Raw genomic sequence first — 18,117 nt, forward strand, 5'->3', positions numbered from 1 at the left:
GGTGCGTGGGGGGAGGATCCATAGTGCGAACAAGACGATCGAGGTCCCATAGATGCTCCATTGGTTTCAAGTCCGGTGAATTAGGGGGCCAGGGAAGCACTTGGAAGTCTTGGTCGTGCTCTTCCAACCACTGTTGGACATTTCTAGCCGTGTGACATGTCGCATTGTCTTGCTGGAAAATTCCATCTCCTCGGGGAAGACAAACGGCATGTATGGGGGGACGTGATCTACAATGATGGATTCATTCATACCAGAGCCTTCCACATGGATAAGTGGCCCAGAGAATGCCATGAAAAATATCCCCCGACCATAACGCTGCCGCCACCGGCTTGTGTTCCTCCAGCAGCGGTTGCCGGGTGTTTGTTCTATGATGGCCAACGGCCATCTGTTCACTAAAGCCGAAAACGTGACTCATCTGGAAAGACAACCCTTTGCCAATCATCGGTGGTCCAACTCTGATACTGCCGTGCAAATTGAAGCCTTTCTTTTGGCTGCACCTTTGTTACATAGGAGCAGTGACCGTCCGTCTGCTTTGGAGCCCCATACGCAGTCGGGTTCGCTGAACTGTTGTATTAGAGACACGTCTGGTAGCCCCCGGGTTGATTTTCACTGTGAGCTGCTCCACTGTAGCGTCGTTCGGCCCTCGTGCACCTTCATAGCCGACGTTCACCTCTCACATCAGTGGCACGTGGCGTTCCGCAGTTTCCACGTCGGTTATTCCCAATGGCGTCATTTGTCCCGTCACGATACACGGTCACCACAGCAGCACGCGGACAGTTCACAAACTGCGCTGTGTGAGAAATACCACCACCCTTGGCCCGAAAGCCAATAATCAGCTCTTTTTGCAACTCTAGTAAATCGCCCCTTTTACCCATGACAACATCGAGTGGTGATATGTGATCAGACAGCCCATCACCCACCTTATATACCCACCAAGCCGTACCGCGACACATCAGTTCATTCATGGGCTACGCGCTGCCGACATCAAAAGTAGGAGGGGGCCATAATAACATGACTAGACTGTGTATTTTGTAGAACGATATAATTTACAAAATATCACTTTGTAATACAAAATACCATATTTGGCGACACTAGGACATTATTTTTGCTGTATAAAACTAGTTTGTGACACAGAATTTAGTTTTGTAAACTTTCTCTTTAATTTTACTCTATTTTGTGTTTACAAAAGGCATTTTACCGCAGAATCAACTTTTTGTGACTGGCAGCCCCTGTGTTACATTTGAATATTTCTTGCCAAAAAATAGATCCCAACAGAGAAACGTCGGGAAACGTTTCTGTCAATGTGCCTGCCCTGCCATCCAGCATTGGGAAAGGCTTTCCCCGAACTTGTAGAAGGGGATCACATCTCATCCGTGGCACTAAATATACAGCTCCCACACCGAGCGGCATGGCGGCACAAAGCCTATGGGTCATTCACCTTTGTGTAGAGGTCTTTGGAATGTGCCCCAGTTTTATTTTTTTGTTCTAAGAATTTAATACATTTTAGCATTCATGTTATTTCTATAGAGCAGGAGGGATAAGAATCTGCCCAAAAAAAAAAATCCATGTTGTCAGATCCTTGTTTCCCCATCGCTTGGATATTACATTGTGGGCGATTGTATTGAAAACGCCAGGAACCGCTCTAAATCTAATGCCAGTGGCCGGCCGTACTCCGCTTATATAATGAATCCAGCTCTGCAATTAGATCTTCCAGAGAACTTTTGATATTTTGCAGGACACGACGGCATTGTTACCCTGCTGAAGCATTATAAGCGGCCTCAGGAAGAGTCTCCGTGTAATGAATACTCGCAGCCCGGTGGAGGTATTTAACAACCAAATGTTCTACTAAAATACTGATCCGCCTTAGTGAAGAGCGTAAATGCTGTAAGTGCAGAAATGGCTGCGGGCTAGTGGCGAGATTGGTAATATAGTCATGCAATCCATAATTATGGGTGATTTGCTGTTTAATAAGAGAAAAATTGTTTAAAAAGTGAATGTCCAGCCTTGTACCACATTGTGTAGTTTTAACCCACCAAGGTACAACATTCTGTACTGATGCATTTCATAATACTGCATATTTTAATAGTGTTTGGAGCTCTGTTTTTTCTGATACAGAGCTCCAAAAACTACTACTAAGATATAAAGTTAAAAAATAAAATTTGGGCTGCCTGCAGTCACCACTAGAGGGAGCTCGCCGCATACTGTTTTATTATTGAGTTCAAAATTAACAGTATGCAATAAGCTGTTACGCTCCCCCTAGTGGTGACTGCTGGTAAAAATAATTTTATCATTTAACTCTGTCTGTGTAGGGGATTTGGAGCTTTGTATAAGTAAACCAGAGCTCCCACTGCTTGTAATATAATGAGCATAAATTATTGGACCTACAAACCACCTAGTGTTAAAATGTGGACATTCGTTTAAATTGTATCATCAAAATATCTGCGAATGTGTGATATTTTTGTTTCAATTAATCACCATTTCCAAGACCTCTGTTTGCTGTCAGTGAATGTGAACATTCCAGATGCTGAAAACTCTTAGGGCTCATTCACATGAGTGTGAATCTCATCTGTGTTTCAACGCACAGCCCCATTGATTTCAATGGGGCTATTCACATGTGCGTGAGTTTTCACGCAGCGAGTGTCTGTTGCGTGAAACTCACTGCATGTCCAATATTGGTGTGTTTTAACGCACCTAGCCGCCCATTGATGTCGATGGGTGCGTGAAAACCACGGACAGCACACGGACGCACATCCGTGTGCTGTCCGTGTTTTACGCATCAATTACATAGGAAAAAAAATGCTTGCGATTGCGTGAAAAACATGCCACGCGCATACACACTGATGCAAAAACGCAACACGCACGGACAGATTTAATAGTTTTTTTACGTGTGTAAATCTGTCATGCTCGGGTGAATGTAACCTTACAGAACCAATCCAGCTCTCGTCAAATGGAAAATAATATGAACTGTAGCCCCCCCTCTACTGTAGGAAAGGAGGACCCGGCACTGGTTTGCCCCTCCTTCCATCCGCTATAAGAGAGAAGTGCTGTGGGATCCTCCGGCCGATTTCCCTTTCCGTTGCTAACATTGTGATAACTGCGGAATTTAGGAGCCCATTAATAAGAGATGGGGGTCGGGTCACCTTAGATAGACTTTCCCTCCCCTTAGGTATGTACCCTCTCGAATGTGCCATATTTTTGATTATTATTATTATTGTAATAGAACATTTTTTTTTTCTGCTTACTCTGTGTGTGTCTTAGATGGCTCCTATGTATCCGTCCCATCTCCTCTCGGGAAGATTAAAAGCATGACGAAAGGTACTGTAAGACCATTTGTGGGACCGTCCTTAACTTGAAAGCTCGGCAGGATTCGCACTTCTCTCTTTTTACTGCCCTATTAGTCAGATTTATGTCATATTACATGTAGGTGGAGAATATTAAGTGCACCTCTAACTATAAACATCATATTTTTTTAGTCCAAAACTCTGTGCAGATTATTTTCATATTATAACTTTATAGGGATTGGAGATTCATTTTATTGTTACAGAGCTCCAAATGCCCTACTTCCCTTCACTCAAATATAAAGCCAAACAATATAAATTCTGACTTCCTGCAGCCACCACTAGGGGGAGCTACTGCACATGGATTTATACAGCTCCCACTGAGATCAATGAAAAACCAATAGTCTGTAAGCTCCCTCTAGTGGTGGCTATAAGCAGCCAGAATTTTATCATTTAACTATGTCTATGCAGAGGATTTGGAGCTCTGTATCAGAAAAACTGAGCTCAACCCTTATAAAGATATATTATGAAGTTAATCAACATAGAATTTTGTATCTAAAAAAAATGACAGGGTGTTAAAACTTAGAGTTACGCTTTCAATCTTAAAAACAAAATAAATGGATTATACTTCTGCTCACCATCTGATTTTGTGCACTAGTATTTATTCGTTTCTTAACCCCTTGTGTTTAAAGAGGGCCCGTCACCTCTCCTGACATGTCTGTTTTAGTAAATTCCCCATGAAATAACAATTCTGTAATATATTTTATTAGAACTCTGCGTTGTTCCGTTCCTCTGTTATTCCTCCTAGAAATGTATAAATAAGTTGACAAGTGGGTATTACCATTCCCCTTGTCAAAGGGGCGTGTCCCTACAAATTCTCACTCTGTCAGCACTGATTGGACAGTGTCAGTTTGTCTAGAGACACGCCCCCAACTGGTAACACCCAGTTGTCAGTTCATTCATACATTTCTAGGAGGAATAACAGAGGATCGGCACAACGTAGAGTACTAAGAAAAGATGCTCCAGAATAGTCATTTCATAGGGAAAGCAATTATTTACTAAAACGGACCTGTCAGGAGAGGGGACAGATCCTGTTTAACTTTCTATAGATGGAGATAAATAGTTCATTTCTGTTGAAGTGTATAGTATTTAGGTGAGGGGACGTTCCCAGAACGACTATTCATCGACAAATGCATTTAATCCTCTGCCGCGTAAATATTATATCCGCCTATTCCAAACAGATTGTCATTAAATGTTCCCTGCCACAGCAACAGATGCACTTAAAAAATAAATAGCCGAACAAACACATTGATAGATATAACTTGGGCAAAATTCCAGTGTGGAAATGGCGCACAGAGGACCAGGTTTAAAGGGAAAGATGCTTTTTGTAGAGCTCTTCTCTGGGAATAATGCAGCCCCCTCCCCCGATGTTACATAGAAGGGCAGCAACGTACAGTAAATGCATCAGAAAGATAAATATAATGTAACCGGCTTTACCAGATGCAGTGCAGGCCTTTGAAATTAATTAATGAATCAATAAAATATTCTTTAAAGGGATTGTCCAGGATTAGAAAACCATGGCTGCTTCTTCCAGAAACAGCGCCACACGTGCCCATGGGTTGTGTCTGGTATTGCAGCTCAATGCTATTCGGCTACGTTCACACAGCGTACCCACCCTGGGCGCCACAGGGGATTCCGGCCGAAAAACCGCACCAAATTAAGGTGCAGTTTTTTAGCTGGAAATGTCTGCCGCGGAAAACTGCACATGAAAAAGTTTCCTATTACGTAGCCCATGCGACACGTCCCTCTGTCGTCCTGCTGCCTGGCCTCCTGGGATGATGTTTCATCCCATGTGACCGCTGCAGCCGGTGATTGGCTCAGTGGTCACATGGGATAAAACGTCATCTCAGGAGGCATGGCTGGACGAAGAAGAATAGAATTCTGGGTAAGTATAAGTTGCATTGTAACAAAATGCAACATCTGCAATGTGTTAAGTGTCTTACCTCCCCATTAAACTCAATGCCAAAAAAACAAAAAGCAGCAATTACGCAAATACAATTGACATGCTGCGGATTAAAAAAAACGCACCGCAGGTCAATTTCTGAGCGTTTTTTTCCGCTTATTTACGCAGCGTGTGGATGAGATTTGTTCAAATGTCATCCACTCTGCTGCTACTGTATTATGCTGTGGATTTTCCACAACTAAATCCGTTGCGGAAATCCGCAGTATTTACGCTACGTGTGAACTTACCCTTAATGTGAATGGAGCTGAACTGCATTACCACACACAACCTGTGGCCAGGTGTGGCACTGTTTTATGAAAGAAAAGCAGCCATGTTTTTCTGTCTAACCGCTTTAAATGGGTTGTCCACTGTGGAAATCCCTTTTAGTTAGAATGATCCCCCATGATGATAACCTATCCTATTGTGTCCCACTCCTGAGACCTCCAGCAATCAGCTGTAATCTGTGGGGCAAGTGTTCAATTTCCCTGCAGTGCCACCACAGGGGAAATGAAGCATTACACAGTTCTCATTGAAATGAATGAAATGTCCATGTAAATTCATTGGTCCTCCAGAGCTCTTTGTTGCTGCTCTCTACTCTGGCTAATAGATGAGAGTCCTAAATCAGGAGCCCCCTTTATTAACCCTGTATTCTCCAATATTGTATATGAAAATAAGTTTTCTAAACCAGATAACCCATTTAAAGTGAAATAGTGAGTATGAGTGTCCAAATCTCAGAATATCACTGGTGAGTGTAGCCTTGTTTAAAGGAGAACTACCAGAAGGTCTATTCTAAAAGCCCCTTTAAAGGAACACTCCGGGCAAAACTGATCCACAGTGTTATGGCTAAGGTAGGGACTATAGGGGGGCGGAGCATGACTCAGGAATTCTCTCCTTGGTGCTCTTTGAATCCCTGTATCTTGCACAGCCCCTCAGATCCTATATTAGGCCTAACACGTTGTCAGATTTAGAATTTACAGATCTCATGTGACAGTAGCTTCTGTGTCTGTGCCCCAAGACAACACTTCTTGTGTTCCGGAAAAGTTGTCTACAAACATTGGATCCCATAGCAACCAATCAGAATTGAATTTTCATTTTCAAGAAGATATCCAACTGTTTGCTAGGAGGCTCAGCGTCCCCATGATAACAGTTGCCTGCCAGAGCACAGAAACAAGAAGTGTTGTCATGGGGCACAGGTACAAAAACTGTTCTCCAAAAATATTGTTGTTCACATTTTAATAACCTACTGAGGTGGAACCCTACCCACGCCAATTACAGGTGTGCCTACCACTTTGGCCCCCCACTCAACCCTATACTCCCTGCAGTCAGAAAGCTCCGCACGTTCATTATACATTATACTATACATTATACATTATACTATACATTATACATTGTGTTGCGAAGCATTTGCATTGGGTCCACCGGTGATAACAGCGAATAGTAGGGGGTCTCGACAGCAGTGACTCCCCACCCCCAATCAGGTTTACTCTGGGGGACGGGGTTGTCTGAACAGGGGTTGTCCCCTTTAAAGTCTTCCCTCTACGGTTCAATACAGCAGATAATCTGTTCATTTTCATTCACAAACATTTTGTTGTATTACTTTTTGTTGTTGTTATTTCTTTGCAGAAAAAGCTGACGTTCTCCTCCTGCGTGCCAGCCTGCCCTCGCACTTTCACCTTCAGATGTCAGAAATTGAATTTCATGAAATAATTGGATCAGGTGTGAGATTCGTCGCCGGCCGCTGCCTCACAAGTGCCGTTAATTATTTACTTAGAACACTTACCCATCCCTTTCATATGTTGTAGGGTCATTTGGAAAAGTATACAAGGGAAGATGCAGAAATAAAATTGTCGCCGTTAAGAGGTAAAGTCAGAAAAGTTTATTTCAATTTCACTTTACGGATAATGAAAATTATATTTCTTCATTATAGAATTTGATTTTTTATATATTTTTTTATTTTAAGGATTATTATTGCTATTGTATATCACAGTATTACAACCACCTCACTATGGAAGTGACGTTAACCTATCGTCTGCAGTATGTGTGATCTTTTTGTTAAGTACGGGACAGCAGTTCCGCGGGAATGCAGGGACTCCTAGCATCATAAAATGTCTATGATGCCAGGAGTCCCGTTCACCTGTACCGCGGTCAGGCCGGGAAATCCGGCCGACACACGGACAGTTTTTCACTGCCTGAATTCGGTCGTGTGCAAGAGCAGTAACTATACCAAAGCATTAGATCTGCGATCAGAAGATCGCATTTTGAAGTCCTCTAGTGATACTAAAAAAAAGTAATTAAAAAATAGTTAAATAAAGTTTATGGAAAAAAAATAAAAAATTACAGTAAAATTAAAACTCAAACTTTTTTCCATAAAAAGTGCTTTTATTTAGTAAAAGTAAAAAAAAGAAAAAGAAAATACACAGATCTGGTATCGCCGCGATCGTAACGACTCAAACAATGAAGTGGACAGGTTAAAGGCGTACAAAAAAACAATGGCAAAATTCCTTTTTTTTTTTTCAAGTCCCATGTACCCCCAAAATAGTACCAATGAAAACTACACCTTGTCCTGCAAAAAAAAAGACCACATATGGCCACATCGATGGAAAAATACGGTGATGCGAAATGTGGCGATGTAAAAACAAATAATTTTTTTTAAAAGGGTTTTATTTGTGCAAACGTAGTAAAACATTAAAAAAAACTATACATATTTAGTATCGCTGCAATTGTAACGACCCACAGAATAATGATAATCTGTTATTTACGTTGCAGAGTGAACGGCGTAAATTAAAAACGAAAAAAACCAATGCTGGAATAGCTGTTTTTTTTCCCCACTCCAAAAAAAAAAAGTTAATAAAGGTTAAAGCATATACTACGTGCCCTCCAAAATGGTGTCATTGAAAAATACAACTTGTCCTGAAAAAAACAAGCCCTCATACGGCTATGTCGACGGAAAAAATAAAAAAGTGATGACTCTAAGAAATGCGTCAGTGAAATAACAAAAAATAGTGCTTGGTCATTAACGCGCAAAAAGGTCTGGTCATTAAGGGGTTAAGATCAGATTTATCTGCCGTAATTATTTCTGCTTTGTTCCTCTTAGATATAGAGCTAACACTTACTGCTCCAAATCAGACGTGGACATGTTCTGCCGGGAGGTCTCCATACTTTGTCGCCTCAATCACCCGTGCGTCATTCAGTTTGTTGGTGCCTGTTTGGATGAACCCAGTCAATTTGCTATTGTGACTCAATACGTCTCGGGGGGGTCTCTCTTTTCACTTCTACATGAGCAAAAAAGGTAAATTATATAGAAGAAGATGATAAGTTCAGCTAAGACTACGGACACCTTCCAATAGTCCAATATAGATGTCTTGAAAAACCTTTTCTGTTGCCTACAGCAGTAGAGTTAAATAGAATAATTTTGGCAACCAGCAGCCACCACTAGAGGGAGCTTACTGCATATGGACTTGTGAAGTTCCCATTGAACTCAATAATACATCTGTATGCAGTAAGCTCTTAACGGCTATGTACAGCTTTAAGGGGCATTATTATTATTATTTTTAATAAACAGGTCAGTCAGTGTGTTTGGTGTAACTTTAGAATTAGTTTTTATTAAAAATAAGTTTTACTTTTTGAGATACAGCTGCGACTATATCTTTCGTTATGACCTGAATCCGTCAGTCCCGCGGAACTGACGGGTTCAGTGAAAGCGGGTCCTGCGTGTGTCTGACACGCAGGATCCACCTGTAATCTATCGCGTCTAAGTTATGAACTGTCAGAGACACGCAGGACCCGCTGACACTGAACCAGTCAGTCCCGCGGACCTGATGGGAACAGGATTTAGCGGTATATACAGCTGCTCTGTCTAAAGAATACAGAGCAGCTGCATCTAAAAAAGTAAAACAGAGTAGAATAGATAGAGACACGCAGGATCTGCTGTGACTGAACCCGTCAGGTCCGCGGGACTGACGGATTCAGGTCATAGCGAAAGATACAGTTGCTGCTATATCTCAAAAAGTAAAACTAATTTTTAATAAAAATTAATTATAAAGTTACACGAAACACACTGACTGACCTGTTTATTAAAAATATATATGTATATATACCCATCAAGGGTTTACATAGCATTTAAGCTCCCCCTAGTGGTGTCTACAGGCAACCAAAATTGTATCTTTTATCTCAGATTTGCACCTCTGTCTAAAAAAAATATTATGAAATTAATCTGCACAGAATTTTATACTTAAAAATGTATTATGTTCTAAGTTGGAGGGATACCCGGCAATATTGAAAAATGTAATTCAAAAAACGAATCCGTGTGGAAAGTATTCAATAGAAGGTGCATTTAGTAGGGGGCAAATACTTTTTTGCTGCTCGGTAGGTTATGCCCATACCTCTATCATTTTATTTATGTATAATACAAGCTGTAAAATATGAGGCTGTTTTATATGGAGTTTATTTCTATGGTGTTTTTGCTGCAGAAATCTTGACTTACAATCAAAGTTGATTATTGCTGTGGATGTTGCCAAAGGCATGGAGTATCTTCACAACCTGACCTATCCCATCATCCACCGGGATCTCAACAGGTAGCCAGGAGCCGTGTTTTTCCATTATTGTGTATAAACTGTGATCCTTGATAAACCAAAATATCATAAATATGAACGGAAGAAACTATGTCTGATTTAAGAATGACCCCCTCCCCCGACAGGTGAGTACATAGGGTTAATATAGTTCATAGTTGGATGCAGTAATATTGAAATGACAAATCCTTTCGGACATGATGTACGGATTTATTTGTTCTGTGGTGTTAAGCCATGCGGGTGTCCTAGTTCTCGAGCAGTGGCAGTAATTCAGATGTAGCAGAGCTGAATTTGTCTTTAGTACATTGGGATAACTCCGTTAAGAGTGCAGGCAGGCTCCATATAGGCACAGTGACCCTATGGGTACATACTGCAGAGCCATAGGCACATTGTGTACCACCCTATGGTGCCCTCTTGAGGTGCCGTATTCTATGCTGGGTACAATACTTCTAGGGGACAATACTTCCGGAATTCGCCATGGATTCCAGATCCGTACATGTTACATTCCGTTTAAGATGTGGCATTACAGAACTCGCAGCTCTCCAATTGGAGGGCCATTTAGAGGGTGAGATGTCCAAAAATCATAACCTCCATCGGGTCCATAAATTCCCTTTTTAAGAATGTAATTAGTAAAATCACTCCTGTCCATAAGTCTGTGTTCACACGTTGCAGCCGTTTTCCCTGCTAATAAAACAATCAATTTGGAAACTGCGCTGATTTGAGGCAAAACGTCATGTCGCTATGGTTCCGGCCTGTGCTATGGCCGCAGCGTGTGATCCCAGGCAACCTGTCAAATAATTGTCTTTTTTGTTAAAATGAACCAGTAGATAAAATAGCTACAATGTATATTAAAAAGTTGCAGAACTTTGAAATGTTGATTACACTTAGGCTGGGTTCACGCGTAGCGTAAATACCGCAGATTTGCCGCAACGTGTTTAATCCGCAGCATGATACAGTAGCAGCAGAGTGGATGATATTTGAGCAAATCTCATCCGCACGCTGCGTAAAAAACCTGCTGAAAAAAAAGTTCATAAATTGACCTGCGGTACGTTTTTTTAATCCACAGCATGTCAATTTGTGCTGCTTTTCTGTTGCGGGTTTTTCCCATTGAATTCAGTCAGAAAAAAAGAATATATATTATGTGTACTTTTACACAGCATATCCACCCTGTGTGAACATAGCCTTAGACTATAGAAGTAGTAGGGTTCATAAGCGGACCTCACTTGCTACCAGCTGTTAATAAGGCCAGAACATAGTACGGCATACGCGGTAACGAGCATGAGCCCCCTAGCTAAGGCCCACTTGCAGGCGATAGGCTGGTCACATGTATCACGACATGACATGACCGTGACATATTCTCCATCAGCGTATGTAATTTATTATGCAAGCAAAACGAATCCAGCGCACCGTCTCTGCTATAATTACCCGAGCTCCATATTGCAACATGTAGGTTAATTACCTTGTACCGCTTAGAATTAGATTTTCTCCTATACATGATACAGGTAATGCATTATTTCTAAACTGAAAGCTCAAGTGAGGAGGTTAAACATCCCCTTAATTAAAAGTTAATGTTTAATTATGTCACAGTTTCCGATTCCAATCTTTGGCGCTATGTCGCCCGTTACATAGTTGAGTGTTCTGCATCACAATCATCTCTGTGTCTACGATGGAACGTATATAATGAATGAGATCCTACAACACAAAGGAACGTGAAAAAAATTTCATCTGTCTTCACGTTCTGCATATTTATTGATTTTCTGAAGTAACCGCCATCATTTGCATGTACAACCGGAGGGGAAATAGGATTTTTGCCTTGTCTTTTTTCTTTTGAGTTATTGAGATCGAAGCCGTTGCCGCCATTTCTATCACTCAAAATTATGCAAAAACATAAAAGTTTTATTTTACGTTTCTACTGACTGCTGCAAAATGGCATTAGTATGGCTCAGGTATTACGGCAAAATTAAAGGGGTTATTCCCTTTTTGAACCTGCTATAACCACCAGTGATAAGCTGCATTCGGAAAGTCTTCTTTAACTTTTTGTTATGTTGAGGCCTTGTGCTAAAAGAAAAAAAAAAAAGTCAAGTTTTCCCCCATCAATCTGCATTCAATCCCCAAAGTGAAAACAGAATTTTAGAAATTTTTGCAAAATTATTCAAAATGAAATTTCGCAAGGACATAAGTATCATGACCCTTTGCTATGACACTTGAAATTTTGCTCTGGGGGCCTCTTATTCCTTTAAATCATCTTTGAAATGTTTCTACACCTTGATTGGAGTCCACCTGTGGTAAATTCATTTGATTGGACATGATTTGGAAAGACACACCCCTGTCTATATAAGGTCTCACAGCTGACAATGCATATCAGAGCAAAAACCAAGTCATGAGAAGGAGAGAACTGCCTGTAGAGCTCAGAGACAGGATTGTGCGGAGGCACAGACCTGGGGAAGGGTACAAAAAAAAAATTACTGCTGTATTGAAAATTCCCAAGAGCACCGTGGTCTCTATAATTCTAAAATGAAGACGTTTGGAACAACCAGGACTCCTCATAGAGCTGGCCGCCCCACCAAACTATGGAATCGGGGAGAAGGGCTTTGGTAAGAGAGGTGACCAAGAACCCAATTGTCACTCTGGCTGAGCTCCAAAGATCCTGTGTGCAGATGAGACAATCTTCCAGAAGGTCAACCATCACTGCAGCACTCCACCAATCTGGGCTTTATAGCAGACTAGCCAGAAAGAAGCCTCTTCTCAGTTAAAGACACATGAAATCCCACCTGGAGTTTGTAAAAAAAAACAAAAAAAAAAACACCTAAAGGAATTTTCAGACTGTGAGAAACAAGATTGAACTCTTTGTCCTCAATTCTAAGTGTCATGTCTGGAGGAAACCAGGCACTGCCCATCATCTGCCCAATACCATCTCTACAGTGAAGCATGGTGGCAGCATGCAGTGGGGTTGTTTTTTCAGTGGCTGGGACAGGGAGACTGGTCAAGGTTGAGGGAAAGATGAATGGCATAAAGTACAGAGATATTCTTAATGAAACCCTGATCCAGACTCTGGACCTTCGACTGGGCCGGTGGTTCACCTTCCAACAAGACTCATATATATATTTTTTTTTTTTACCCAAACACCAAGTATAAATTCATAAATACACATCCCAAATAATACTGCCGTACTGTGTCCACAGCCCACATACTTCCACCATGTAGTGCCATAATAATACTCTTATATAGTCCACATAATACAGCCATATTCAGGGAAAAAAATCAGGGATTTGTTGAGATAAATTTCAGAGGCAAATCCTAAGGACATTATTTGCTAGTTGGCCGCAGTTGGGAACTTTTGTCTATTTCCCACTAATGATGATCATGAGTTGGTGTTTGATGTGATGCTGAATCGGTGAAAGTTAGTTCACAGAGAGAGCGCTCCTTTAAACTTGCTTTCTAAACTTTGTGATAATCACCAGAGTATAAAAAGTTTGCTGACAGCCGTTCTTTGCCTCTAACGAATGATTTAACGATAAATGTACCTGTCAGAAACAGAACGCTGTGTTTGATACCTCAATCGTAGATCACAAAGCAACATTGTGACTGTCTATTCATGGGGGATTTGTGGAACTTTCTACAAGTCTATTATATTTTATCTCTACTCTTCAATCTTTACAGTGTTTGATTCCAGTAATCATGGGGGCTTTTGCTTTTTTTTTGGAAGGTCGTACATGATGGATTATAAAGAGAAATTCTAGTCATATCTAAATATTATTTTACTGGTACAGGTCAATATTCCTGCCCATGGGTAAACAGTACATAGGGTGCAGTATTATAGTAGTTATATTCTTGTACATAGAGGGCAGTATTATAGTAGTTATATTCTTGTATATAGGGGGCAGTATTATAGTAGTTATATTCTTGTATATAGGGGGCAGTATTATAGTAGTTATATTCTTGTATATAGGGGCAGTAATATAGTAGTTATATTCTTGTATATAGGAGCAGTATTATAGTAGTTATATTCTTGTACATAGGGGGCAGTATTATAGTAGTTATATTCTTGTATATAGGGGCAGTAATATAGTAGTTATATTCTTGTATATAGGAGCAGTATTATAGTAGTTATATTCTTGTACATAGGGGGCAGTATTATAGTAGTTATATTCTTGTATATAGGAGCAGTATCATAGTAGTTATATTCTTGTACATAGGAGCAGTATTATAGTTGTTATATTCTTGTATATAGGAGCAGTATTATAGTAGTTATATTCTTGTATATAGGAGCAGTATTATAGTAGTTATATTCTTGTATATAGGGGGCAGTATTATAGTAGTTCTATTCTTGTATATAGGAGCAGTATTATAGTAGTTAGATTCTTGTACATAGGGGGCAGTATTATAGTAGTTATATTCTTGTATATAGGGGGCAGTATTATAGTAGTTATATTCTTGTATATAGGGGCAGTATTATGGTAGTAATATTCTTGTATGTAGGAGCAGTATTATAGTAGTTATATTCTCGTATATATGGATCAGTATTATAGTAGTTATATTCTTGTACATAGGGGGCAGTATTATAGTAGTTAGATTCTTGTACATAGGGGGCAGTATTATAGTAGTTATATTCTTGTATATAGGGGCAGTATTATGGTAGTTATATTCTTGTATATAGGGGCAGTATTATAGTAGTTATATTCTTGTACATAGGGCAGTATTATAGTAGTTATATTCTTGTATATAGGGGCAGTATTATAGTAGTTATATTCTTGTATATAGGAGCAGTATTATAGTAGTTATCTTATTGTATAAAGGGGCAGTATTATAGTAGTTATATTATTGTATATAGGGAGCAGTATTATAGTAGTTATATTCTTGTATATAGAAGCAGTATTATAGTAGTTATATGCTTGTATATAGGGGGCAGTATTATAGTAGTTATATTCTTGTACATAGGGCAGTATTATAGTAGTTATATTCTTGTATATAGGGGCAGTATTATAGTAGTTATATTCTTGTATATAGGGGTAGTATTATAGTAGTTATATTCTTGTATATAGGGGGCAGTATTATAGTAGTTATATTCTTGTACATAGGAGGCAGTATTATAGTAGTTATATTCCTGTATATAGGGGGCAGTATTATAGTAGTTATATTCTTGTATATAGGAGGCAGTATTATCGCAGTTATATGGTTGTATATAGGGGGCAGTATTATAGTAGTTATATTCTTGTACATAGGAGGCAGTATTATAGTAGTTATATTCTTGTATATAGGGAGCAGTATTATAGTAGTTATATTCTTGTATATAGGAGCAGTATTATAGTAGTTATATTCTTGTATATAGGGGCAGTATTATAGTAGTTATATTCTTGTATATAGGGGCAGTATTATAGTAATTATATTCTTGTATATATGGGCAGTATTATAGTAGTTATATTCTTGTATATAGGAGGCAGTATTATAGTAGTTATATTCTTGTATATAGGGGGCAGTATTATAGTAGTTATATTCTTGCATATAGGAGGCAGTATTATAGTAGTTATATTCTTGTATATAGGAGGCAGTATTATAGTAGTTATATTCTTGTATATAGGGGGCAGTATTATAGTAGTTATATTCTTGTATCTAGCAGCTGTATTATAGCAGTTATATTCTTGTATATAGGGGGCAGTATTATAGCAGTTATATTCTTGTATAGGGGGGGCAGTATTATAGTAGTTATATTCTTGTATAGGGGGGGCAGTATTATAGTAGTTATATTCTTGTATAGGGGGGGCAGTGTTATAGTAGTTATATTCTTGTACATAATGTGGTTGCATAAGTGTGAACACCCTCTTATAATTGGGGATGTGTTTGTGTTCAGAATTAGCCAATCACATTTAAACTCATGTTAAATAGTAGTCTGTACACAGCTGCCAATATTGAAAGTGATTTGGAGTAATCCCATATAAAGTTCAGCTGTTCTATTAGGATTTTCCTGACATTTTCTTTGTTGCATATGCAGAGGCGTAGCTATGTTCTCCAGCACCCGGGGCAAAGATCCCGTTTGGCGTCCCCCCCCCCCCTCCACCTCCTTCCCAATATCGCCTTCCCCCTCACCATGTTTGTTTTCTCTACCAATCGACGTGTCATTTATTTTTATGTAACGCGAGCATAAAAACATTTGTACATTTTACAAGCAATATGGTTCTATACACAACACCAGAACCAAGCTCAGTACATATATACAGCACCAGAACAAAGCTCAGTACATATATACAGCACCAGCACAAATACAGTTCAATTTAGTGCAACCCCTGCCGTATAGGTTTGTACGGCGTAAAACTACAGCTCCCAGCATGGCCAGAACAATGATAAGGATATGCTGGGAGTTGCTGTTTCACAAAAAATAAATCCTATCATAATCATCTTGCTGCAGATCATACAGTGACTACATTACTGATTAGAGGCAGAATAAACATTTACTTTGTGACTCACCGGTGACGTCTCAGATTCTAGTTCTTTTTCTCCATCCGGTCCAGACCTCTATGATAACTTCTCCCAGTCACAGACCATTTCTGCAGTTTGCCGCTCACATGTCTTCAGCTTCTCACTTTTCCAACATTTCTGCACCTATAAATAAAGATAAAGTTGTCATACCACACACTACGCCCCTAAATATAATAGCGCCATACACTGCACCTCTAATTATAATAGCACCATACACCGTGTCCCACACACACACACACACACACACACACACACACTGTGCCCCCTGTAGATAGTGCCTGCCATAGAGCCCCCTGTAGATAGTGCCCCCATATAGCCCACCCCTGTATATAGTGTCCCACAAATAACTCCCCCTATAGTGCTCTACAGATAGCCCACCACTGTATATAGCCCCCTGTAGATATAGCCCAGCCCTGTATATAGTGCTCCACGTATAGCCCAACCCTGTATATAGCCCCCTGTAGATATAGCCCACGACTGTATATAGTGCTCCACAGATAGCCCAACCCTGTATATAGCCCCCTGTAGATATAGCCCAACCCTGTATGTAGCCCCCCTGTAGATATAGCCCACCCCTGTATATAGTGCTCCACATATAGTCCACTCCTGTATATAGTGTTTCACAGATAGTCCACCCCTGTATATAGTGCTCCACTAGATAGTCCACCCCTGTATATAGTGCTCCACTAGATAGTCCACCCCTGTATATAGTGCTCCACAGATAGCCCACCCCTGTATATACTATATACAGGGGTGGACTATATGTACAGGGGGGCTATATACAGGGGTGGGCTATCTGTGAAACACTATATACAGGGGAGGACTATATGTACAGGGGGGCTATATATAGGGGTGGGCTTTCTGTGGAGCACTATAGGGGGAGCTATTTGTGGGATACTATATACAGGGGTGGGCTATATCTACAGGGGGACTATATACAGGGGTGGGCTATATCTACAGGGGTGGGCGATCTATGGAGCACTATATACAGGGGTGGGCTATATCTACAGGGGGACTATATACAGGGTTGGGCTATATCTACAGGGGGACTATATCTACAGGGGTGGGCTATATCTACAGGGGTGGGCTATATCTACAGGGGTGGGCGATCTATGGAGCACTATATACAGGGGTTGGCTATATCTACAGGGGGGCTATATACTATATAGCCCCCCCTGTAGCTATAGCCCACCCCTGTATATCGTGCTCCATAGATAGCCCCCCCAAGTATATAGCCCCACCTGTAGATAAACACCCCCCATAGATAAAGCCCCCCGCGTGTAGATAAAGCCCTCCCCCACGTAGATAAAGGCCCCCTTTGTAGATAATGCCCCCCATAGTTAAAGTCCCCCCCGTAGTTAAAGTCCCCCCCGTAGATAAATGCCCCCCCCCCCCCGTGAAGACAAAGTCCCCCCCGTAGATAATGCCACACACTTTTATTACAATTAAAAAAACGAGAAAAAAACAACTATTCAAACTCACCTTATTCCCGCTCCCACGCCGTCCGGCAGCCATGGAGACCTGCTCTCTTCTGTGCAGGTCTCCTGGGGTTGAACGCAGCGTCTATGAAAGGCGCTGATTGGCTGGGCAGGATGACTTTCCCTGTCACTCAGCGCCTTTCATCGATGGAAGCTTCACTGGTACAAAAGGTACCAGTCGCCTCACTGATGCAAAAGCACTGAATAGCCGGGCACGGAACGTGCCCGGTCATTCATTGCTTCTAATTGTACCTGTGCCCTATAGACACAGGTACAATTATAGTGAAGGAGGAGGTGGCGCTGGCGCCCCCCTCTAA

At 40.7% G+C, this 18,117-nt stretch overlaps 1 protein-coding gene across 1 annotated transcript in view; it reads left to right on the forward strand.

Annotated features, from left to right (window-relative positions):
• Positions 1-18,117, forward strand: part of LOC142657627 (serine/threonine-protein kinase TNNI3K) — a 227,442-nt gene that overhangs the window by 77,184 nt on the left and 132,141 nt on the right. Inside the window, exons 14-19 of the mRNA XM_075832842.1 lie at positions 1,736-1,822; positions 3,259-3,315; positions 6,904-6,996; positions 7,083-7,140; positions 8,375-8,569; positions 9,750-9,854. Of these exons, the coding sequence (XP_075688957.1) occupies positions 1,736-1,822; positions 3,259-3,315; positions 6,904-6,996; positions 7,083-7,140; positions 8,375-8,569; positions 9,750-9,854 (595 nt within the window). The remainder of the gene's footprint in view (positions 1-1,735; positions 1,823-3,258; positions 3,316-6,903; positions 6,997-7,082; positions 7,141-8,374; positions 8,570-9,749; positions 9,855-18,117) is intronic.

The sequence above is a fragment of the Rhinoderma darwinii genome, chromosome 7 (assembly GCF_050947455.1).
Source record: "Rhinoderma darwinii isolate aRhiDar2 chromosome 7, aRhiDar2.hap1, whole genome shotgun sequence".
Taxonomy (NCBI): domain Eukaryota; kingdom Metazoa; phylum Chordata; class Amphibia; order Anura; family Rhinodermatidae; genus Rhinoderma; species Rhinoderma darwinii.